Source organism: Ammospiza nelsoni, chromosome 8 (genome assembly GCF_027579445.1).
Source record: "Ammospiza nelsoni isolate bAmmNel1 chromosome 8, bAmmNel1.pri, whole genome shotgun sequence".
In the NCBI taxonomy this organism is placed as follows: Eukaryota; Metazoa; Chordata; class Aves; order Passeriformes; family Passerellidae; genus Ammospiza; species Ammospiza nelsoni.
The window spans coordinates 20,929,091-20,951,890 of record NC_080640.1 but is presented as its reverse complement, the minus strand read 5'-3'; the positions used below and the strand labels follow the sequence as shown (position 1 = coordinate 20,951,890).

At 43.4% G+C, this 22,800-nt stretch overlaps 2 protein-coding genes and 1 long non-coding RNA gene across 5 annotated transcripts in view; 1 reads left to right on the top strand and 2 right to left on the bottom strand.

The window, feature by feature from the left end:
* The window catches only part of ADK (adenosine kinase), a 266,529-nt gene extending 263,205 nt beyond the window's left edge, over positions 1 to 3,324 (bottom strand). The window contains exon 1 of the mRNA XM_059477017.1: positions 3,165 to 3,324. Within this exon, the coding sequence (XP_059333000.1) occupies positions 3,165 to 3,226 (62 nt within the window). The 5' untranslated portion in view covers positions 3,227 to 3,324. The remainder of the gene's footprint in view (positions 1 to 3,164) is intronic.
* Positions 3,325 to 3,539: 215 nt separating this feature from the next.
* Positions 3,540 to 21,902, top strand: AP3M1 (adaptor related protein complex 3 subunit mu 1). Of its 3 annotated transcripts, none has more exons than XM_059477338.1 (9): positions 3,540 to 3,705; positions 11,088 to 11,363; positions 12,386 to 12,557; positions 14,793 to 14,930; positions 16,770 to 16,855; positions 17,211 to 17,344; positions 18,046 to 18,253; positions 19,425 to 19,569; positions 20,860 to 21,902. In XM_059477338.1, the coding sequence occupies exons 2-9, from the start codon at positions 11,091 to 11,093 to the stop codon at positions 20,958 to 20,960; spliced, it is 1,257 nt and encodes a 418-aa protein (XP_059333321.1). In that variant the 5' UTR covers positions 3,540 to 3,705; positions 11,088 to 11,090; the 3' UTR covers positions 20,961 to 21,902. The 3 variants fall into 3 exon arrangements, with proteins under 3 accessions (XP_059333321.1, XP_059333322.1, XP_059333320.1); XM_059477339.1 differs by lacking the exon at positions 3,540 to 3,705 and adding an exon at positions 4,108 to 4,124; XM_059477337.1 differs by lacking the exon at positions 3,540 to 3,705 and having other exon boundaries at positions 10,733 to 11,363.
* On the bottom strand, positions 11,129 to 18,102 carry LOC132076317 (uncharacterized). The gene is made up of 3 exons (XR_009418883.1): positions 17,954 to 18,102; positions 17,191 to 17,495; positions 11,129 to 11,409 (listed from the first exon to the last, which is right to left on the bottom strand). It is a non-coding gene; the product is annotated as an uncharacterized LOC132076317 (long non-coding RNA).
* Positions 21,903 to 22,800: the final 898 nt, after the last annotated feature.

Genomic DNA, 22,800 nt, shown 5'->3' with positions numbered 1-22,800 from the left:
ATTAAAATATTCACTCTTCTTTCATTTATAAGGAGTTGATGAAGGAATAAGCTAAATTAAAAGTCAGATTATTAAAAAAATTAAAAATACGTGAAATTAGCAATACTTTTTTAGAGCCACTAGTATCAAGCTTTCTAAAATCTACTGGAACAGTAATGACAAAGGACTGCTTTTGATAACAATTATTCACAGAGTATTTAACAATTTATTCTTAAAATGAAGAGATGTCTAATAGCAGAAGAGTAAGAATACTGTACTTTTAGTATGAACTATTTGCCAAACTCAATGCTTACATTGTCTTCTAGATAAACTGATTTGTTCAAACAACTAGCCACGTCATGACTTTTCAATCAATACAGCAGCTGCAGAACAGCCAGAAGGTCATCATGCAGCACAAGGGACAAGTTTGTGTGCAGAAGGAAAAAATGAGCATGCCTACTTCTATACAGACACGTACATATAAGTTCAAACATTCCTACAGAAAATGTCCAAATTCTTTCATAACTGTACCAGGCTGTTAACAGAAGCTGCTTGTGGTTTTCACAGGCTTCCCTAACAAAACCAAATATAAAAGGACACAAATCCTTAGTAATTCTCCTCTAAAGTAACACCTCATGATGTTTCTAGCAAGTTGATGCTGCTGCTCCATGACAAGCCATTTGCAGTTTTGCAAGCCCATTTTCTGTTCAAACAGAGCAGCTCGCACACGTACAATAATATTCTACTTCACACAGCAAGAGATGCAGTCAGAAGCCCGAAACAAGGCAGCACACATTGATGGCCTTGCCTAAAGCCCATTGGTTTGTAGTGGGGATTTGCAAGCCTCAATAAAGACAATGCAAAACCTGCCACCCAGCAGTTGAATGTCAGCACAACACATTGTTGAGCTGGGAATACCAGTTTGGGTCTCGGGCTTTGTGTGCTGCTCACTGGGTGGCAAACGCCAGCCATCCTATACTGCTTTCAAACAAGTGTACCTTCCTGAACCCAGACAGCTTTGCCACCTCATGAGGGAGTTATATTTGCTTTCCTTTGCCTGAAAAGATCAAAAGGGTCTAAAAATGTATCCATGAAACCTCTATGAAGCCACTTTGAGAGGATAAATATGGTACAACTGCCTTTGTTGAATCCATTAGACATGGTCTTCTGAAGAGACTGGAGAGCCTCAGACCTACATGTTGAGAAGAAGGAATCATTCTCTATAATTTCCTCAAATTCTTGCTATAACAAGTATGATGTTATTGAGCTCCAAAAATTTTTAAGTGATTTTTCACTTCTTTTCTAATCTAAAGAGGAACTGTTTCCAAGCCTATCTAGCAGTGCTTTACATTAACAACTGAATCTCATTACAAATACAGCCAAGTCATGGAACCTCAACCAGTCTGGTACTTTCTCTAGTGGCTTTTAAGTCCCACAACAGCACTCAGCCAAACACGTTCTTGCCAATGAGTGTTGAGGTCTGCTAAATCTAGTCCAACCACCAACTGCTTCATGAGTTCAACCTGTGGCAAACAGCACACATTAACTTTATTTGATCACCAGTTAATTACGGCATTTCTCTTCTTATGAAACAGAGCTGGAGCCTATTTATAATTTGGCTTGAAATAACTTGCAACAGAATTAGCATATGCAAGTTCTAACAACATTCCTCATGTTTTATCTATCATACCTTACAGAAGTAGTATTTGCAGTTTAGTCAGTCATTACCAGAGCATGTCACCACTGCCTTTCATTCCACTGCAAACGACCTTTAAATTTTTAACTCAGTACACCAATAATATACTCAAATTTTAAATTTTTCTCATGTTTCATCTTAAAATGCTGTTTCCTCTAATAAACTTTATTAACAGAAACATTGCAGCTGCCAGTTTCTTGCCTCATCTTGCTTTAAGGGCCATGGAGATAACTGTTGCTTTTTGACTACAACCTTATCTCGCTGTCTGCCATTTATTTGCTTTCAGAGCTCAGCCACATCTTCCCTCTTCTACTATCTGTAACTGAGCTTGTCAACCATCATTAAACTTGAAAAGTCACTTGGCTGCTGAAGAAGCAAGTACCCTGACTTTGACAAATTTAATAGGATTAGCTCTTTCAATAAGGACATCAGTACCAAAAAAGACTGTTTTCATCTCAGTACTAAAGTACATCCCCTTTATGCTATATTTGAGTGAGTTATTAGTTATCAGTTATCGCCAAGATAATTTTGGATCTTTCAAGGCTTATGCCATTAATTCTCTTCATACACTGAACACTTGGAAGGAAGTCAGCTATCTTACAATTATATTCATATCTGAATATTCCTGAGAAAACAAACTTGAAACTGTACCAAAAAACCCCAAGCTGCTCTACAGCTCTCAGTACTCAGAGTTCTCATTTTGACTGTGCATCCTCCATTGAGAAACCATACATTTTTCTGCTATGACATTTACAAATACATTACTTATGTCTGTGCAGGCCATTATTCAGATGGGATTCAGTCAGCACTATTGTACTGTAATCACAGAAATGAGGAAGTATAGCAAATCGCACACATTATTTCAATATGAAAATATTTAAAACTATACGGTATGTCTTAAAGAGAATGTAACTGTTAACGGGGATTTTCAGTTTCCTGTCCAACGGGGACAGAGACTCTCGCACGAGTATTAATCGGGGCATTTTTCAGAGGCTGTTTTCAAAGGGGAGGCAGAAGCATTGACAACCCCAGCTGTGCTCTAGTTCGGGGCCATCGCTGCGGGCAGCGTTCCGTTTCACCGCACCCCATCCAGATGCTCAGCAGCTCATTCGCACTGACCGACCCGACCCCAGGGCACAGCGCGACCCCCGCGCCGCCCACCCACCCCTGCCTCTGCTGCGGGGAGCCCGGTGCGGCGGCGCCTCCGGGCACCCGCCGGGCCCGGGCAGCGGTGCCGCGGCAGGAGCCGGAGCAGCGCGGCGGGACGGCCCCGCCGCCGCCTCCACGTGCGCCCGGTGCCGCGGCGGGGCCGCCCGCACAGCCCGCGCAGCCCGGCCGAGCACAGCCGGCGCGGCGGGACCCTGCCGGCGGCGTCTGACCGCACCGCGGCGGCGGCACGTGTCTCGCCCTCCGCCGGGGGCAGCACCAGCCGCCCTCCGGCACCCGCAGGGGTTGCTCGCGAAGCAGAGCCCGTCCCGGAGCCCGTTACCTCAGCTGCTGCTGCTTCTGCTCCAGCTTGAGCTTCTTGGCTTGCGGCTCCCCCGCTGCCATCTTCGCGCTGGGCGGCGTGCGGTGCGCTCCGCTCTCCTCGGCCCGCCCGCCGGCCCCGATCCGCCCCGCCGACCGCGCCGGCACCGCCACCGGGGGGCGGGGGCGCCGGGACGAACGTACGGCCGCGCCGGGCGCCTGAAGGGGCGGGGAGCGGAGCCCGCGCCGCCCGCCGTCCCTGCCCAGCCGCGCGCTGCCGCGGCGCCGGCCCGGGTGGGTTTAGCGCCCGGTGGCCGCTCCCGTCTCCTGCCGGCCGCCGAGGCCGAGCGGTGCTGACCGGCGGTGAAGGGCGGCCGTGGCAGCGGGGCCGGCGGGCCCGGGGAGGGAGGGGGCCGCGCTCGGGCCCTCGGCGCAGGCAGCGCCCCGGCCGCCCGCGCCTCCGCCGGGGGGCGGCCCCGTGCCGCCGCTGCCGGGCCTCGCCGCCATCTTGGCCGCTGGCCGGCTGTCCCGGGAGCGGGCCGGGCCGTGCCGGGCCGGGGGAGGTACGTGGGGCGCGGGGGGCCCGGGCCGTGAGGGAGTGGGGCGGCGCTGCCCTTGCTCGAGGGGACGGGATCCCTGCCAGGCGGGAGCCGCCCGTGCCCGGTCCCGGCCGCGCTGGTTGGCCGGAGTCGGGCAGGGGCGACATTCCCGGCAGTGGTGGCACCGGGAGGCTGCCCCGCAAATCCGAGACTTTCCGCTTTACTCGCCTCCGTTTCCGTTGTTCGATGCCTATTTAAATACAAGATCATTGCCGTGTTTAAATACCACTCCCCCGTTCCCGTTGTTCTGGGCTCTGGCGGAGGAGCGGAACCGCCCGCAGGGTCGGGTCCGAGCCCGGTAGCGGCGGATCTGCCCCCTCACGCTCCGAGATGAGGCTCGGGGTGAGGGATCGGGCCCCGGGCTGCCGGGCAGCCAGCGCAGGGTGAGGGATCGGGCCCCGGGCTGTCGGGCAGCGCAGGGTGAGGGATCGGGCCCCGAGCTGTCCGGCAGCCAGCGCAGGGTGAGAAATCGGGCACCGGGCTGTCAGGGAGCGCAGGGTGAGGGATCGGGCCCCGGGCTGTCCGGCAGCCAGCGCAGGCCTGCGCAGGGGCGATGTGGCAGCCGCCGTTCGCTCGCAGTACAGCCCGCAGCAAGGCCAGGCCGGGAGGGGCAGGGCGGCCGGGGGAGCGGCGCCGGCTCACCTGGGTCCATCTTCAGCACCCCTGCTCAGCCACGGTGTTTCTACTCAGGCTGTTCTTGCTTAATTAGCAAGGGCCCCTGTGAGTGCGGATCTCCATAATATGCGCTGGGAATAACCCGTTATCACCCACCTCTATGCGCTGCGCATCGCTCCTGCCCTGTTCAGTAGCCAGCGGTAACTGAGTGGAGGTTGTCGCGTTTCTTCTTTTGTTTCAATTCAAATCTGTTGTAAATTAGTAATGCACTTACCATCTTTTCAGTGTGTGATGAATCGTTCATACCCATGAAGTGTTAATCGAACTGGAGGAATAGCGTCAGCATTCAGTGTAGCTTTTCTATAACCAACCAGGCAAAAACTCGTACCTGGATGATGAAAAATTGTGTTCATAGCAGGCAGACTGAAGTATTGGAGAGGAAAAGGTATTTTACAAGTAAAGCAAAACCAACTTCAATTACTCATGTAAGGAGTAAAATGATGGAAACAATGTTTCACAAAATAACTGACTATGTCAACTGTAGGAATGTTTCTGCTGTGGCAGTTTCCAGTGGGTTTGAATCATACATAGCTTCTCATTTATTTGTTAAAGAAAAAATAAAAGAAAAAAAAAAGAAAAGGAAATATCTGAATGATATTTCTCTGTAAAAAAATTTCTCGTGTTGCATGCTAACTCAAAAACACAAGCAAACTTGGGGTTTTTTTTTGGGGGGGGGGAAAGGACAAATAGATTCTTTACCGCCTGTATGCATAATTGTTTTGGTGTGAGTTTTTTCCTAAGAAACTCTTGCTTTTCCAGCAAAGCTTTCTATTCTTGCAGGTCCCAAAGGGAACTGCAGTTATTCAGGATCAAATATTGTTCGATTATTCAGAATCTAATATTGTTCTGTTAACAAGAGATGGAGCTCTCTTGCCAGCAGTTAGAAGATTTATACTGAACCCAAACTGAACAGAGGCACCATGCAAATATATTATTGGAAAGCTCATCAGACGGTAGATTAAATGCTGCACAAATTCTCATGCAGGCTGTAATAACTACTGGTAAAAGCACAGAGGAAGTTGCAAATTTTGTTATGGATACCAAACACTGATTTAAGTCAACTTTAGAGTATTCTCAAAGGACTACTTCCTCTTAAAAACAATTTCAGAAAGTTACTAACAGTGTTTGAAATGAGAGCAAAGATAAATAAATATATGCTGAACATCTGGGAAGCAAAGCATTTCGTCTTTAATAGGGATGATCTTGCTGATAAAATATGTCTGAGTACTTGTACAGACACAAGCACTGCATGGTGTTGAGTAGATATGAAGTTTTGCTTGACTAACAGAGGGGGACAACAAGCAGTTCTTAAAAAAGATTACAAAAATGTTTTTATTTTGACGTGTAGATACGTAAGCTGTGAGCATCTTATATGTAAAAAGATTCATGACACTTGAGCAGCATCATTAAAACACACAAACAATAATAGGAGCATTAAAAACCCTGTGAAATTACAGAACATTCATGTTTTAGTAAACCTGAGACTTACAGATTTATCAACTTGAATCATAGCTGCTAATGAGGTGTCATGTTGGTCCTGCCTATTAAACAATATTTCAGAGCTGCCACGTTGGCTGTCTTGAAAGTGTTGTTCAGGTGTTTAATGGGATTTCCCTTTATTAGGTTTGCTGGTTTGAAAACCAGTGAATGGGGTTGGGGAGGTCAGGAACACATTTGTAGCATATATTGAATTTATAGGAAAAAGCTAAAGTGCTGACTAGCTGATTGTGACAAAAGTACTCGCTTCAATAGAAACAGAACTGCCTATTTTAGGTTATTTCTCCAGATTAAGCATTTGATTACTTTCTATTCACTTGTCACTAGAAGTTCATTTTCACAAATACATAACAGAGACTCATACAGTCTACCACCACTAATTCTTGCACCTTTCAGAGCAGCTATGCCAAAGTCAGGGAACATTGAAGCTGTGGAATACTTTCCTAGTGATGCTCCTATTTGGAGTATTTTCAGTAATTAGTACTAGCTCTAAAGGGCATTGCAGAGGTCAGTGATAAATTCCTCACTTTGTGGTTTCAGAGCTTTGTATGTAACTCAGCTCAGTGTTATGAAAAAGCAGCTGTTGACAGTATTTCTGCATTAATTGCACTTTAGAGTACTTAATTGCAGCTAAGGACAAGCATGTGCAATCAGTCTTTTTTCCCATGCTCACAGCCTCTCTCTCTTGCCAGTGAGCTCCACTTTTGTCTTGTGAGCCTGCTGTGCCTTTAGTCCAGATGTTTCCGTGCCAAGAATTTGAAAATCAGTAACATTGCAAATCCAGATTTAGTCAAAATAAAAGTTAGAGATGTGGAAAGAGCTCATTGTAGGCATCTTAGTTAAAATATGTTTTTCTTCTATGTGGACTTCACATTCTGGTAGGATGGAAATGACTGAGATGAATCGTGTGGAGTTCTGCATGCTAGATGAGGGATGGGAAGTTTGTGAGAAGAAACTGCAAAACCGCAGGGGGCTGTTGGTTTCTGCAGAGCCTGTAAGGTGCCTTGCAGTCAGGCAGTAACATGAAAGGCTGCCAGTCTACTGAAAATGAGCTTGAACAGTTTCCTTTGGCCTGGATGCAAATAATGATCCATGTACACCTTCAGTCTGCTCTTAGGGAGGCCTAGAAGCAGAAAGATGGGAGGCATGTCCTATAGAATAGTCCTGGAAACACCTTCAGTGCCTCACATAGAGTGGTTTTATGCTGACATCTCGAAATGGTGTCTGTGTACACTGCTACATGGAGAAGAATCTCATGAGTCCTGAATTCTGGTCATGTACTTCTGCTACTGTTTTTTTAAAACTTAGGAACTTTGTTTCAAGACCTTTACTCTCAAAGTGCTGCAGCTCTTAACACACTTTGCTGTTGACCTACTGGTGTGAGGAATTTTAATGTTACTGGATTGATTTCTTATGTTTAGCATTTGTCAATCTTTTTTGCTTTTCAAGTCATGTTCTGATGAGACAAAAAAGTCAGGTACTGCAAAATTAGTTGAGGGATCTCTACATGTGTGAAATGAAATCTGGCACTCAAAAATAGAGTAACAGGGAAAAATCTTCAGTACTTGGAGCAATAGAAGTAATTTTTGTTAAATAATAATTTATATATCTTGTATTGATATTTTTGTAGTGTTACCGGTTTTAAGATATTCAACATGAAATCTATCTTTAATCAGCTGGTGCCAATTGTTTGACAGTGTATGGGATAAATCAAATTACTGAGCATTGTGTATAATTGACTGGAGTCAATCCAGGGCTCTAGGAGTGTCTTTATTCTAGTCAGCTCTGGGAAGTGTATCAGCTGAGCTGCTCTTTGGCTGACAGGGCAGGGCTTGTGCCTCTGGAGCTGCCTGCTCTGCACTTAGGCTGCAAGGAGAGAGCTTCAGTTTTCCTGAGCACTTCACATTAGCAGCAAATTAGCATACTGCTACAACTTGTGAAGGAAGAAAGGAGTATGTGAGAGGATTTGAAGGGAAGTCTTACTCTAGAAGCAGAATATGTATCATGGGAAATTCTGTAATCCTGATCTTCCTACTTAGAAGATAGGCTTAGGCAGCCAGGGGAGATTTTACTGCTCATATTCCATAGGTACTACAAAGCTGTCATGTGCCAGGCGTGGTCCCCTGGATCTGTTTGCTACTCTGGTTCACCATGAGACCACACAAACACTCGTGTGAGCACAGCTGGTACCCAGGCAGCTTGGGGCAGATGAGTAAAGAAGGGCAGTGGCCAAGTGCTACCTCCCCTTCTGGCTACCCGCACCCTCCCTTGACTGCATATCAAGTCATGGTCTAATGTCCTCAGCGGAACTTGGGGCAAAAGAAGGGGCCCTGCTATTGCAGTCATTTGGTGCTTGCTGTGATTGTGTGGTCTGCTGCACAGCTGTGCTGGTTAAAAGTATATTGAGACAAATGCAGGCATTTCTGATCTGTAGATGAATAGAATCTGGATGAATGTTACCAGAAGCAGTACAAACACTGTCACACGTGTCTGATACTCTTTGTCAGTGAATCATTGGAAGCTGCCTGCTGTCCAACATAGCTGCTCCAGAGCGGGCTGTGGATCAGCTCCTCTGCAAGTGGAGTCTTACCGGTGCTGCTTTGTGTGCATTTAATAGGAAATGTGTCTGATACTTGTTAACAGATAAGCTATTGAATCGATTTTAAAATGTACAGAGATCTATTCTAAGTTTTACAGCTGAGCACCTTCGTATGTGTGGGCAGCCGTGGTGTCGAACAATGCTGACATTCAGTGGTTGATTATACTTGCCACCCTTGTGTGACTGTCAAGGAGATTTTGGAAGGCTTTAATGTTCAATGCTGGCTAAATTCAGAACATGTTTACTGGAGCTGGATTAAAGCAATTGTGTCAAGGCTCCTTTATAAAAATCCTGTACTCACAGTATTAAAATTTTTTGGTTTTATTAACAAACTAAATTAGAGATTAATTTGGTCCAGGACAGAGATAGAAACATGCAATCACACTTTGTAGCTTTGTTTCCTTTCCCACTTTTAAGCAAATTTGCAATCACAGTTTCTAAAATAACTTCCCTTTACATTCCCTGTTGGCTTAGATGAATATTTTTGTCCACCTTTTGGCTATTGGGATTTTTTTGTCAGCTACCAAAGACAGCATGCTCTTGGCAGGAGGTATCTGAGACCTGGCGTGGCCCCAGTGAAGATGAGCACGTTGCTGTCATGGTTGTGAAGGAGCAGCTGGAGTGTAGAATTTGAAAAGCTGGATCTTGGCTCTCTTCCCACATCTGCTGACTTAGGTGGGGGAAATACCATGCTGACAACCTTCCTGAGCTGTCCTTTTTCACTGTCTTTGGTGAGCTTTGGAAGACATACTTTTGTTTTGTGAAAATCTGGAGGGCCAGACCATTTTTCATTGTTACAAGTTTATTGGTAGATGAGTACTACTCTGGGTAGTTCAGATGCAGACATGGCAACACGAGCTCACTCTGGGTGAATCTAAGTGCTTATTCCAGTATTTTGGAATGAGATTTAGCCATACAGTGTTTATACTCTTAAAATCTCTGTGGGACTGGGCCATGTGCATCTAGATGCTTCCATGCTATTTTTAGTGTGCCAGAGTTAACAGAGGAGGAGCGAATTTTATCTGTGTTTTAGGACAATATTCTGGGCAAACATAGTAAAATTAATGACAGCTATGATGGGTTTTTGGTGGGTGTGTTTGGTGTCTCTTGGACATGCAGAGATCATGGTGGTCTTCCTGTTTCAAGGTGCAGACACCCAGTAATTGTCTGGTCTCTTTCCAGTCATGTTTGAATCCCTCCAAAGGCTAACTTTCAATTCTGGATCTCCATTGCTGTCCTCTGCCCATTTCCACCACATGCCCTGTGCCAGCTCTAGCACTCCCTGGCAATGAAATAACTTGCATTAGGAAGCTGGTCTGACCTGCAGCTCCTTCTGCTGGGTCAATTTCTGGCTGGACTATTTTCTTAATGTAGATAATTGCAGAGCAACAGACCTACTCAAATCAATACCTGAGAGGCAGAAGGGAAGAACAGCCAGTGCCAGGGGCAGCTTCTTCAACTGCAGATGAATTTATGCTTGACATTGAATACCAGGTTAACTTCACCTTCAGAAGCTGCTGTTGGGGTTACAGTTTGGTTTGTTTTCTAAGCCCAAGTTTTAACTTATTTTTTAAGAGGATCATTATATGCAGGTCAGCCAAAGCACTGTATCTGTCATGTAAAGGCTGAAGAGATAAACTGGAGTTTGCCAGCATTTGTCTCCTCTCTGGGTTTGTAGATCCAGAGATAATAGTCTATTCATTTTATCAACTACTTAGTTCACTTACTATCACACTGAAAGTTGAGAAATAGGCTTGGAATTATTTTTTTAATAGGCACATAAGCTTCTTGCCCCATGAATAAAATGAAGGATCAGTGGCTGAGGCATGTTATTTGTAAATGTTTAAAGAGATAAGAAAAAAGTTACATTCCTTACCTGCAGTTCATACTCCCCTCTTACGTAAGTGAGTTTTTAAGTGAAAATCATTTTATGTAAACATATTTCATGCCTGCCAAGCACATTTGAGGCAATTTTATCCATTAAATCAGATTTAAATGGCTAGTTTTGTGTACTTTTAACGAATTCCAACCCTTTACCCAAGTGCAGCTTGGCATAGATCATAAGACTAATCTGCCAGCAAGTAAAAAGCACTTTTCTAGTTCAACAGCTGAAAGCTGACAAGCTAAAGGGCTGTATCTTTAAGACAGAGCAATAGCAATTCTAAGTTAAGTGGGCAACTGGCAGGCCAGCTGCCATAGGAAACTTCTGTACAAGTAACTCTTTCATGTCGGCAAACACGTTTGAGCGAGTGCCAACTCATGGGAGTCAGCTTTTCTTAAATAAATAAATTGCAGATACCAGATAGGGATGAAAGTGGAAAATGAGGGTGCTTTCTTCATGCTTGCATTATGATATACATTAACAACTTAATCCAGTGGCAAATATTTTTTGTGGAATGTTCTTGTAAATAAAGAAAATGGAATTCAAAGAACAGCAACAAGGTAGATATTTTTCCTAAATTCACAGTGCATGTTAATAAAGAATAACCATCGTAAGAAAGGGAATCTGGGATATGAAATGTCAATCCACATATCCTTTTGTTTATTTTAACTTCTTTTAATGTGTTTCCAACAGAAAATGATCCACAGCCTGTTTCTTATAAACTGTTCTGGTGATATCTTCTTGGAGAAGCACTGGAAGAGCGTTGTGAGCCAGTCTGTCTGCGATTATTTCTTCGAAGCTCAGGAGAAAGCAATCGATGTTGAGAATGTGCCTCCTGTCATCTCAACTCCACATCACTACCTCATCAGCATCTATCGGGATAAAATCTTCTTTGTGTCTGTCATACAGACAGAAGTGCCACCACTCTTTGTAATTGAATTTCTGCACCGAGTAGCAGATACTTTCCAGGTCTGTCACCATTCCATGATTTTAAAATTGAGTGTCTGAAGGAGGCCTATGGGGGGAAGCCAAAGAGGGACTCTTCATCAGGAACTATAGTGATAGGACAAGGAGAAATGAGTACAAACTGAAAGAAGGGAAATTTAAGCTAGATATTAGGAAAAAATTCTATTCTGTGAGGGTAGTAAAATGGTGAATGGAACGGGTTGCCCAGAGAGGTTGTGGATACCCCAACCGTGGCAGTGGTCAGGGCCAGATTGAATGGGGCTTTGAGCTACCTGATCTAGTAGGAGGTGTCCATGCCCATGGCAGGGGGTTTGGGATCACCCCTTAACATTCTGTGAATCTATTATTCTAAAATGACTTCAAGGGCTTTTTTTTTTCATAAAGTTCTTTTAGAGAAAGGTAATAAAGCCTTATGTGAGTGACTTTTCTGTCTGCAATTTTTAAGCACAGGTTTATAGAGTACAAAGGACAAAAGAGGTTTATTTTGTGCACTCACAAGCACCAGAACCCAAATCTGACTTTATAAATGCTGGGGTTTTTTTCTGTAAGCTTTTGTACTGTTAATATTATGTAGATGGGAAGAAGGAGCATGTAGTAGGGCAGCATGCACTCTGTAGTGAGGAAAGGGCTGCAAAGAAGCAACTTCTCAACCAATTTCACAGATACTTTATATAAAGGAAATGCTGTGAAGATTGAGCATTGCCAAATGATAGTATCTTTATTTTACAAGAGTCTTGGAACGGAACATGTGTTAATGTTCACAACTAGAAGGACCTTTGTAACATAAACAGTAGCACATCACATTACATTATTTCAATGTTCACACTTGTATTTATTTTCAGCTAGGTGATAAATATAACATGAACAATATGATGCTATCAGACTATAGAAATAGTCAGTTTAGTCACTAAAATGCCTTCATATATTGAAGGGTTTCTGTAAGGAAAAGCTGAACAAACTTCCTTTTGCAAAGTATTTTAACAGGAATAAAAATCCTCTCTTTTGTAATCTCTGAATTTGTTTAGGATTACTTCGGCGAATGTTCTGAGACGGCAATTAAGGACAATGTAGTAATTGTGTATGAACTTCTAGAAGAAATGCTAGACAATGGCTTTCCACTGGCAACAGAATCTAACATACTGAAGGAGCTGATTAAGCCTCCCACAATTTTGCGCTCTGTTGTCAACTCCATCACAGGTATGAAAATATGTCATTTCAGCAATGGGGCTGTTTGTAAAAAAGGCCCATCATTTCTAAATTTCTAAAATTAGCTAAAAAATAATATATTGGTGTGAATCTGTAAGGTGAGGGCACTTTCCTGCCACTTTTCATCAATAGGAATTGAATGAAAACAAGTCCCTCCTTGTTTGCAGTTTGTGCCTGGCCCCTTTGCTGTCCTCGGAGGCACTGCCTGGTTCAGCCACAGCTGCTGAAGTCCCTCAGGAACAGCAGCTCAGGACACAGTCAGGACATACTGTAGACAGGTGCTCTGGGATTGGTACAGAGCTCACCCCAAGCCTTGAATAACTGAGGGGCACTGGAGAAGGTTAAGCATTTTGTAAGAAATGCATATAGGAAGGTATATAATAGATATGTAATAGATCCTTGATGGGTGGGAGCAGATAGCATGAAGGGAAGCAAACAGCCTGTCCTCATCTTCCACCCTGCCCCCAGCACTGAGCAGCACATGGATTCATATGGATTTGATTTTGCAACTGATTTCAGGCTGTTGTAAATGGGTCTGTCTTGCAGTGAGGAAGCCAAATGTCTGTCAGCTGAGCTGGTGGAATCTGCTTGTCTGGCAAGCGGGTGCAAGGGAGGTGAGCCATGAGTGTCACGTGGGCAGAGAGACGGTCACTGGTACATTGTGTTAGAGAAGGGACTAGTGGGGCTGCAGGGCCACACACCTAATGCTCAGAGGAGCTGATCTTTGGGGTAGTAGGTATGGTTTAGTCTCTGAGTATAAATCTCATCAGTTTTCATTTCTGTTATTTGGAGTATAGCTAGGTTTTTTACATGTGGATTGGAATACTAGTATTTCCACTTACGAAAATAAGTGTTTTATCTAAAACCTTATTAAAATTGCCTAGGAGCCTGAACTGCCTGCCCAAGGCAGCCTGCATCTTGTCACTGTCAACAGCTCAGCGCTGAGCAGGTGGAAACAGCAGCCTGAGAGGTCTCCTATCTACCTGGCTTGGCAGCACTACTGCACCCTGCAAGGCTGCTGAGGGACAGACACAGCAACTGCTCCTCTTCAGAGATGCAGTGGGAGTGAAGAAATGGTTGCAACTCCACCCCCCTGAGTTATAGCACATACAGGGGTGGACTTTAGGAAGGGGTTTTTTTGAGTAACTACTTCTACTAGCTCAAAGGAATGAAAACTTCTGTTTTCTGCCTGCCAGGCTAGGGCCTGCCCAAGGAGGTTTTGTGGAAATGATACCTGCTGGCCACCAGCTTCTCAGTGAAGCTGTTTCACGTGGCAGGACACACTGCCGTGTTCATTGTGCTAAAGGGCACAAGTCAGCATGAGCTGTGGCCCTGTCCCAAGACCTACTTCTAGCAGAGGGAGTTGTTTACACTGTGCTGGGATTCTGGCATCAGTCATCTAAGCCCCAGAAGTGATAAGATTTTTTTCTTTTTAAAGTATCATCAATTTACTTTATAACTCAGGAAGCCTTCTACTCATGCTGGGTGGTATGGAGAGCCAGGAGGCAAGGGTGAGAGCAAGGCAGGCAGGGACAGTGCTATCATTGGTTGGGAGCCCAGAAGTTGAGGCAACAGGTCAAGGACTGGATCAGATGATTAACAGGTCATCTACAGCCCAGTGATTGCCAGTAACATCCATCAGAGTGGGACAGGTCAAGCCAGAAAGTCCAGTCTGGGCCAGGGTCTGGATCGATTTGACACATGGTCAGGTATAGATATGGCTGTCATGTTGATGCAGGGCAGCTCAGATGGGTACCAAGGGTGAGACCCTCAGCCTAACACCAACTCCAAGCAAAGATTGTAGGAGCCCTCCCTAAGGCTTCTTACACATCTTTCTTGCTAATGACCCTTACCTGTTAATGAGCCTTGAAGTCATCCAGCTAAAACTCTTAGGAGAAGGGGGAAGCCGGCTTAAGGCCCTCACAGGGAGCTGTCTTTTCTTGAGTTAGTGATGAAATCCTCCAGAAGATCTAGCCCCACACCTATTCCCACTCAAACCTCCTGCTGACTTGAGTATTGTATTTTGCTGTGCAAGATGTAGTCTGAAAGCTGTTAAGTCTGGACACGTGTCTCCGGTGCCTTCATGTCACCTCACAAATGACATTGAAGGCTCCAGGCTCTAACCTACAGTACCTGGGGCAAGCCTTGCCTTGATTTTTAATTTTGGCAGTTGAAACATTCATTTTGTAATTAATTACTGATTTTAAGTTCCTTTTCATTTTTAAGGCAGTAGTAATGTGGGAGACACACTTCCCACTGGACAGTTATCCAACATTCCCTGGCGCAGAGCAGGAGTAAAATACACAAACAACGAGGCCTATTTTGATGTCATTGAAGAAATTGATGCAATTATAGACAAATCAGGTAAGATGCCTTGCAAACTGAAATTTTTCTCTCAAGTGTGTTTACATTTAAGAGAATACAGTCCAACATGAGTTTAAGTGTATTACTTCAGTTCATCTTAAAACAGCATCATTCTCTGGGCTGCTTCGAGAACATCCACAAGAATGTTTGTAAATTGATTATCTCATAACAAATATTAATGGGAAAAAAAGTAGTTGAAATGTGATGAGAAAATTATCTCCCATTGTTCCTGCCAACAATGTACTGTAGTCCTTGAAGGCCCTCGAGCAAGCAAGACAAAATCCTTTATTAGCTTTCTTCTGATAGCAAGCTAAACTTGGTGCAAAATAGTTGGACAGTGTTGTTTTCCTTATATTTAAGGAGCCAGATATTATGAAGAATAATAATACTCCTTTTCTGTGAATGAAACTTATAATTTTCAAATACAAAAGTCTTTATTCTGAGATTTAACTTTGAGGAAGAACCTGGTAACTTGTATGCCAAGAGAAAGAAAAAAATAATGCAAAAACAAAACTGCAAAGCTGTGGGCAGGAACGTGCTGTTTTGTTCAGTATTGGGGCCAGCAGTTAGCAAGGGCAAAGACTGCAGGACACCCTTTTGTGGTGGTATGGGGCAGGGAGCAAACCTCTGATTATTCATTCAGTGCTGCTGTTGTAGCAGTGTCAGTGTTGGTTTGATTCTGTACACCACTTCAGCAAATGCTTTGGCCACTGTTGAAGTGGAGAGTCATAAATAGCCATTGTGCAGCTCTTACTCTCCCCACCTTGAAGCTAAAAGAAGGTGGCCCTTACAGGGCTCTTATAGAACATGCTGATGCCTGTTGCTGTCCTGGCTCCTTAGGATTCCCAGGAGTAGTGTGAGTGCTCAGTCTGAGAAGGTACAATCAAGGACATGGTGAATTTCTGTGTGTATTTCAGGCCAAATCAGTGTGTACTGGGTGTTCCATTTCCTACTGAGGATCTGCTGCAGTAGTCATAGCTACTCTTTTCTGCTCTGATCCCTTGGGGAGCAGCAATGCAAGAACCCCTCTCTGTAGCCTTCGCCAAGACTAAGGCAGATAAGGTTGCTCCCCTAGAATAGGGAGGTTATCTTGTTTCATGGGGATATGGTCGACTGCCTTAACCTGAAACAGGATCACTTCTTTTCAAAGTATAAAGCCACCATTTCTCCTTTCCCTTGCCTAGATAAGCCAGTTTCTACCTATCTTCTAAAATAACCTTTGCATGTGGAGTTAATTAATTAGTCCAGGGTCCTGCTTATACCTTTTCATACTTAGAAGATATTGCAGGAAATGAGCATTTCCTGGGTAAAATGCTTGGTACTCTTGCTTTGGGGTTTGGGGTTTTTTGCTATAGATTCATTTAACATCAAAATGAATATTTAATTTAATTGTTAAACAACCTTTACTTGTAAAAGCCAAAGTTAGCACCAACTTACTGCATTTTGACATTGACTGTTTTGATGTGCTTTAACTTCCCTGCACCACTACACCACTTGCTAGTTTTCTGGAGACCAGGGACAGGGATGAAAGAAAAGATTCAGAGCTGGTGTGTTATGAAACTCTTATTTGCTTATTGCTGGCAACCAGTTCAAGCACATCAAGTACAAGTCCTGTGTAACAGCTGGCATGAGTATCATGAACCAGTTTGGAACAGGCTGTTTGCTCTGGCTCATGTATTTTAGCAAGCTGCCCAGGACACAGGTAACTGGAATGACCTTTCCTAGCTGGGCTTGGCATGTTGTTGAGTGTTGTGCAAATGTCATCTGTGCCCTCTAGCTGCACTTCACCACATCTGTTAGGCCTTTCATAATTATGTTGTGTCTTGTTTTTCTCTGCAGGTTCCACAGTCTTTGCAGAAATCCAAGGCGTTATTGATTCGTGTATTAAGCTCTCAGGAATGCCAGATCTTTCTCTGTCTTTCATGGTAAATTCAGCCTATATTTGGGAATCTTAATTGCTCAGGATTTATTTTTCTTAGTGATCAGAGTTAAACAACTTTAAGATCAGTATCACTATTTCATGTGTTACACATACGAAGTAACAAGTTATATCGTAGAAGCTGCATTGTTCAGTAGTTGGAAAGGCTTTTGTGTGTACATGAAAATACCCTCACAGGAGCTGCTGTACTGGGTCAGATCAGAAATCCATCTAGCTCAGTAACATGTCTCTGATCATGGCTACTCAGATTCTAAGAAATAGGAATTGGGTAGAGTGCAGTAGGTGGCTCAAAGTGCTGGTACTTGATGAGATGGCACTCACCATTGTGGCACTCCTTGCAGAACCCACGGCTGCTGGATGACGTCAGCTTCCATCCGTGTATCCGCTTCAAGCGCTGGGAGTCTGAGCGGGTCCTGTCCTTCATTCCTCCCGATGGCAACTTCAGGCTCATCTCCTACCGCGTCAGCTCCCAGAAGTGCGTTTCCACCCGGGCGCTCTGCCCCTCCAGCTACACACACTGCTGCTTTCCACCTGAGGAATGGCACATTCCTCCTTGTGAAGGGGGAATTTGCACTGTTCTGAAATGTGTGTGCTCAGCTTTTGTCTCAGCTGTTGCTCTGTCCCTGCTAAAAGAAGAAAACCGTTTTTCAGTGACCTGCAGATACTCAGCAATAATTTTTCAGTGGAGTAAATCACACATGATATAGGGCTATTCTGTCCTAGTAACTGCTGTTGGTGCTAGATGCTTTATGAGTAAGTCTCTGTGTACATGGAGGACTCAGAGCTTCATGAAGAGAGTAAAGCAAAAAAGTCCAAACTGCAGATTTTGCAAACTAAAGCCTGATTTGACTAGTGGCTCTTCTGAAATTTGGCTCAGTGAGATTACTTTAAAAAAAAAAAGCAAAACAGCAACCAAATGAAGAGAGAATAGGACAAGGTATTTGGACGAAAATAAATTTTAAAAAATTCTTTATTTTTATTTTGATTCTCTGCTGATAAAAGCATTTCAGCAATGATGCTGAAGAGCAGAGTATCACTTCATTTATCACTTATGAAACAAACCAGTTCTAACTTGAACACCTACCAGAAACACAAGATCCATTTATGAGAAAGTGCTTTGATTTCTCAAGCAGAGAAGTAGCCAGGATGCATTCAACTACTGTCTTCTCTTTTCAGCTTGGTGGCAATTCCTGTATATGTGAAGCACATGATCAGTTTTAAGGAAAATACTTCTTCAGGAAGATTTGATGTTACCATTGGACCAAAACAGAATATGGGGAAAACAGTAGAAGGAGTAGTCATGACAGTTCACATGCCAAAGGCTGTACTTAACATGAACCTCACTGCTACACAAGGCAGCTATACATTTGACCCAGTTACTAAAGTAAGTAATGAAATTTTATTTATTTAAATATTGAAGATGGCATTACTAAAGTCACCCATATTGCAGCATACTGGAGCAGTGTTCTACAGCAGTGTTCTACATTTGGCAGAGAACTCTGTTCAGCATATGTTTATGAATTTAAAATTTACCTTTAAAATTTTCTTTTTCAAACTTAGATACACACCAGCTCTGATTTCTGACTTTGATAGTATCTTTTTCCTTCCCTTCCCTTCCCTCTCTTTTCACCCTGCTCTTTTACCCACTAATATCTTTCCTTAGTGGATGCAGCAGTATTTTGCCAATAGTTTCAGCCATGATATATTTTGCATATATGTTGTGGAAAAATATTTTTCTAAAGAAAATGCACTAGCCTTGAAAATGGGCAGACAGAAAAACTGGGAGCAGGAGATGAGAAAAAATTTCTTCCAAAAGACCTGCCTAAAGACACACAGGAAAATAAAGTGTCTGAAAAAACATGTCTTGGGCTCCTGATTCCTTGCCTCTGAGTTGGGGTTTGAGATCTAAATTTCATAAAGCTCCTGAAGCCTTTCAGTACCCAGGAGCCGTTTTGCTGAAAAGCAGTTTGAGCCAAACCATTCTGCTGGCTCCAATACCCTGCTCTGAGCTTTCTGCTGCCCTTGGAATATCTCAGTCAGCAATTCATTGAAATTGTTAGGGAAAGGTCTCCAAGTAGCATTTTGTTTCAAAAATAATAGACCTTGATCTTTTTAAAAGAAAGCACCAACAAAAAAACTCTCTGCAGAAATAAATTTTACTTTGTTTTTATCAAGAGTTCGGATAACTAGGTGAATTGAAACTGCAAACATTTTTCCAGTGCCTTGCTCCTACCCTCCTCATTCTTGTGTTAAAGTTTCTATGGTCTCTGTGCTGGTTACTGTCTTAGTTTCACGGATCCAGCTGACAAAAACAGACATCAGGGTCAGTTATCCTTAGCAAAGGGAACAAGATGTTCTCAGTGCACAGACCCACACTGACAGGGTGAGAAAAAAGACCCCCTATCTGCAGGAGCCCTCTCCCAGCCAGTGAGGAATTCTTAGGGTTCCCAGGCTACTGTTGGTACCCAGCCTGCAAACTAAAAGCTGGACATGAACTTGACCTCATAGGTTGTTTCCTAGAATGCTACTACTATTTTTCTCTCCTTCCTGACAAGGTGCTAACTTGGGACGTGGGCAAAATTACCCCTCAAAAGCTACCAAACCTGAAGGGCATAGTGAACCTGCAGTCTGGAGCCCCCAAGCCAGAGGAGAACCCAAGTTTAAACATCCAGTTTAAGATACAACAGCTTGCAATTTCAGGTGAGTGGGGGGGGAATTACATGAAATTGGTGCTGGCAGAACGAGCTGGTGTAGGAAATGAAGTGGGAAACTGTTAATCATTTAATTGGAGGTGCAGGTCTGAAGTCAGCTTGATCCAAAATGATAAAGTCTGATTTACACAAACCTGGCGGTTTCCCTTGATGGAAGATTTCTTTGCTGGGAATTGTGAATTCCCAATTGTTTTGCTCAAGAAAGACTGCGAGAAGTATACAGAAGAATGGATTTTTCTTTGTTGACTGGTGCATTAAACATGCAAACATATCCTTTTAGTGAAGATTGATGCATGATGATTTAGTGTGCTGCTCCTGACATGCTTTAGCCTTGTGCCACTAAAGCTCTTTCTAGTGGTCATAAGAATGCATTAATTTTGAAGAATGCCCTTCTTATTCTTTACTTCTGGAGCTGGTTAGTTTTTTATCTTTGAAACAATTTGCAAGTAAAAGCAGAATGAAGTCTATAGGATAAGTGCAAAAGTAAATTTAAAGCAGACAAGACCTCAGTCTGCAAACACTTAAATCATGTGAGTTGTCTCTGTGTAAAGTGCTTCTCCAAGCAAGCTTTGCAGGATTAAGGCTCTAACAATGCAAGAACTCACATTCAGAGAGGCAAAGGAGGAAGATGATTGAAGGCAGTTGGTTAGAGTTGGTGGTAGTACATGTGGTACCTCTCTGGATAGGCCCCTCTCTTTTTGGCCCCTATTTGGAGTAAACAACAGTTCCTGTGTAAGAACAGAATCCTGCAGTTTCCTCCTGAACTAGTTTAAATCTTACAAGATACAGCTGTTCCAGTGGCTAGACACCAAAGATCACAGACCTGTGAGAAAGCACAGAACAGCCTGAAGCTGTAGGTATTTAATAGCTACTGGCCTCCCTCAAGGAATAGCAGAGGCATTGCTGGTTCTTGCAATTATGACTTGGAGTGAAAAGAATTCTAAAACTTGTCCTTTGCTTCATCTCCATGATGGGAAAGGAGTGCAGTGTACAGGAGCTGTGGAAGACAGACTGGTTGTTCCATAGTTCATCTCTTGGAAGGAGGATGTTGGCTTATGGAGTAGAAGAGAAACAAGGTGTTGCCCTGCCAAGACAGCTATGATTAGGTGACAAGAATGTTCTCATCTGCCACTCCAAACCAGATGAACCTGTGAAAGAAAGGAAAATGAGCTTCCTAACCAATCCTAATGTGCTCTCAAGACAGCTGGCTTTCTGATCAGACTGCTGTGATTCCTAGCATTCTGCTTTTAACTTTGTACTTGTCTCTGTCTTTTTTCAGGACTGAAAGTGAATCGCCTAGACATGTATGGAGAGAAATACAAGCCTTTTAAAGGTGTCAAATACATTACAAAAGCAGGAAAATTCCAAGTCAGGACATGAGAAGATGCTAAGAGAAAATTCCCCTTAAAAAAAACTTGACTGCTTAGTGACTTATGTTGGTTAGGTGCCAATTAATTAATAGACACTGATTAGTTTGGGATCAAAGCAATTGTGCACAGCAGCTCTTAAAATGAAAGCATAGCTTAGTTTTTCTTAATATGGCTTTAAAATAAGGTACTTTTTTTCTATTACACTTTCACTCTTTTTTTACTGAATTGTTCTGCTGGTGAATAGTTTGATATGGGCAACCCACAGAATGTTGTAAACACTACACTGCCAGTCAGATACCAAAGCCCTGAGGTCAAGCACATTCTGAAGGCCAGACAGGTCACTGGAAAAGTCTTCTGGTGGCATATTTTGCTGCTGCAGGCACCTGCGAAGAAAGCTCAGTTCCACCCACAGCCAGCTGTGAGCTGGCATTCCACAAAGCAACATGTAATCCCTTCAGAAACAGAGAGTAGCAGTGAGAGGGGCAGGGGTCCCCCCAGGGCCTGGGACATTTCAAGTGTCACTCCAGAAAAAGCTTCTGATGAAGTAAAAAATAATTTATGTGTTGTTTACAAGAAATCGCCTTTCTTAAGAAGCATTTGCCTTAATCAGCTTTCATTTCTGCCAGCAGCAGATGAGCTGATAAAAATAACATCCTGCATTAAATCTGGGAGGTGATTGTTGCTTCAGTAATCCACTTTCTTTCCATTCAATCCCATCACCCCCCTAATTTTTTTTAAGAATACAGTTGCAGAGAGCAAGATCTATTTTTTATGTGAAGCCTTTGCTTTGATTTAGATGTTCCACTTGTTTGAAGTGGATGCCACCAGGTCTGTGCAGCGTGTACCTTCGAGCGTAGCTTTTTAGATAGCACAGTAGAAGTGTCAAGTGTATTTAATGGTTGTGTGCTTTAATGTTGTGAAATAAAGGGAACTCCACTCTCACCTTATGAAATGTTCATGCTCTTGTAAACAATTTATGGGGCTCTTCAGCAGGAGGCATCTGATACACTATTAATCAATGACTATTTGCTACATCTTTACTGAACTTAAGCACTGTGCAGCTGCTCAGTTTTAAAAGGCTGTTAATAGCACAATAGGGAAAGTCCCTTTCATATTCCTTATTTTTAAATGGAGGACAGATATTTATTTATGATATTTCAAAGGCTCAACAGTCAGAGCAATGCTGACTGAACTTCTTGTTATACACCAACAAAACCATCTCTCTAAACCAATGCATACTCCAGAGTAGCCATCAGGTTCCAAATCATGCATTTGGTCAGTATTAATTAAGGATGGGATACTGGAGACCCTTTGTTTGTCTATCCTGTTTGGCTTACAAATCAATGAGTAGGTTCTGGGTTTGGTTCCGACTCTTCATCTGAAGCAAAGTCACTTAGTCAAAATTTCAAATACTGAGACAAAAATGATCAGTCTGGAAAGAGGAGGGGAAATCCATCTGAACCCTGGTAGCAAGTCAGTAAGGAAAGAAACGGGCATACAGTCTCTATCTGTAACTTCAGTAATATCATTAGGGTAAACTTGGCCATAAACAACCATTTTGAATTTCTAAAATTACAGTAGATAAAACAGCACTTTGAAGAACCAGTGGCATGTGTTTCAGCAAATGGCATCCTTCAGTTACTGTACTTGTAGAAGAAATCTTGTTTTCAGAGCTAACAGGTAACATCCCGAGCTGACATCTGAGCAGCTGGAGCTGCTCTCTGCATTAGCAGCCTGGAAATGCTGCCCCATGGCCTTTCAGAGCTGACACCTTTCCTGAGCTAGGACATACAGAAGTGTCAGAGCTCCAGTCCCACCCCAGTGCTGCCTCCCACGTGTGACTGAAGAAG

Bases quoted from the DNA above. Each gene is read 5' to 3' on its own strand.
- AP3M1 (XM_059477337.1), top strand. From the start codon at position 11,073: ATGTGTTTCCAACAGAAAATGATCCACAGCCTGTTTCTTATAAACTGT. The intron at 16,856-17,210 runs GTAAATTCAGCC...CACTCCTTGCAG, and splicing joins ATCTTTCTCTGTCTTTCATG to AACCCACGGCTGCTGGATGA. The intron at 19,570-20,859 runs GTGAGTGGGGGG...GTCTTTTTTCAG, and splicing joins ACAACAGCTTGCAATTTCAG to GACTGAAAGTGAATCGCCTA.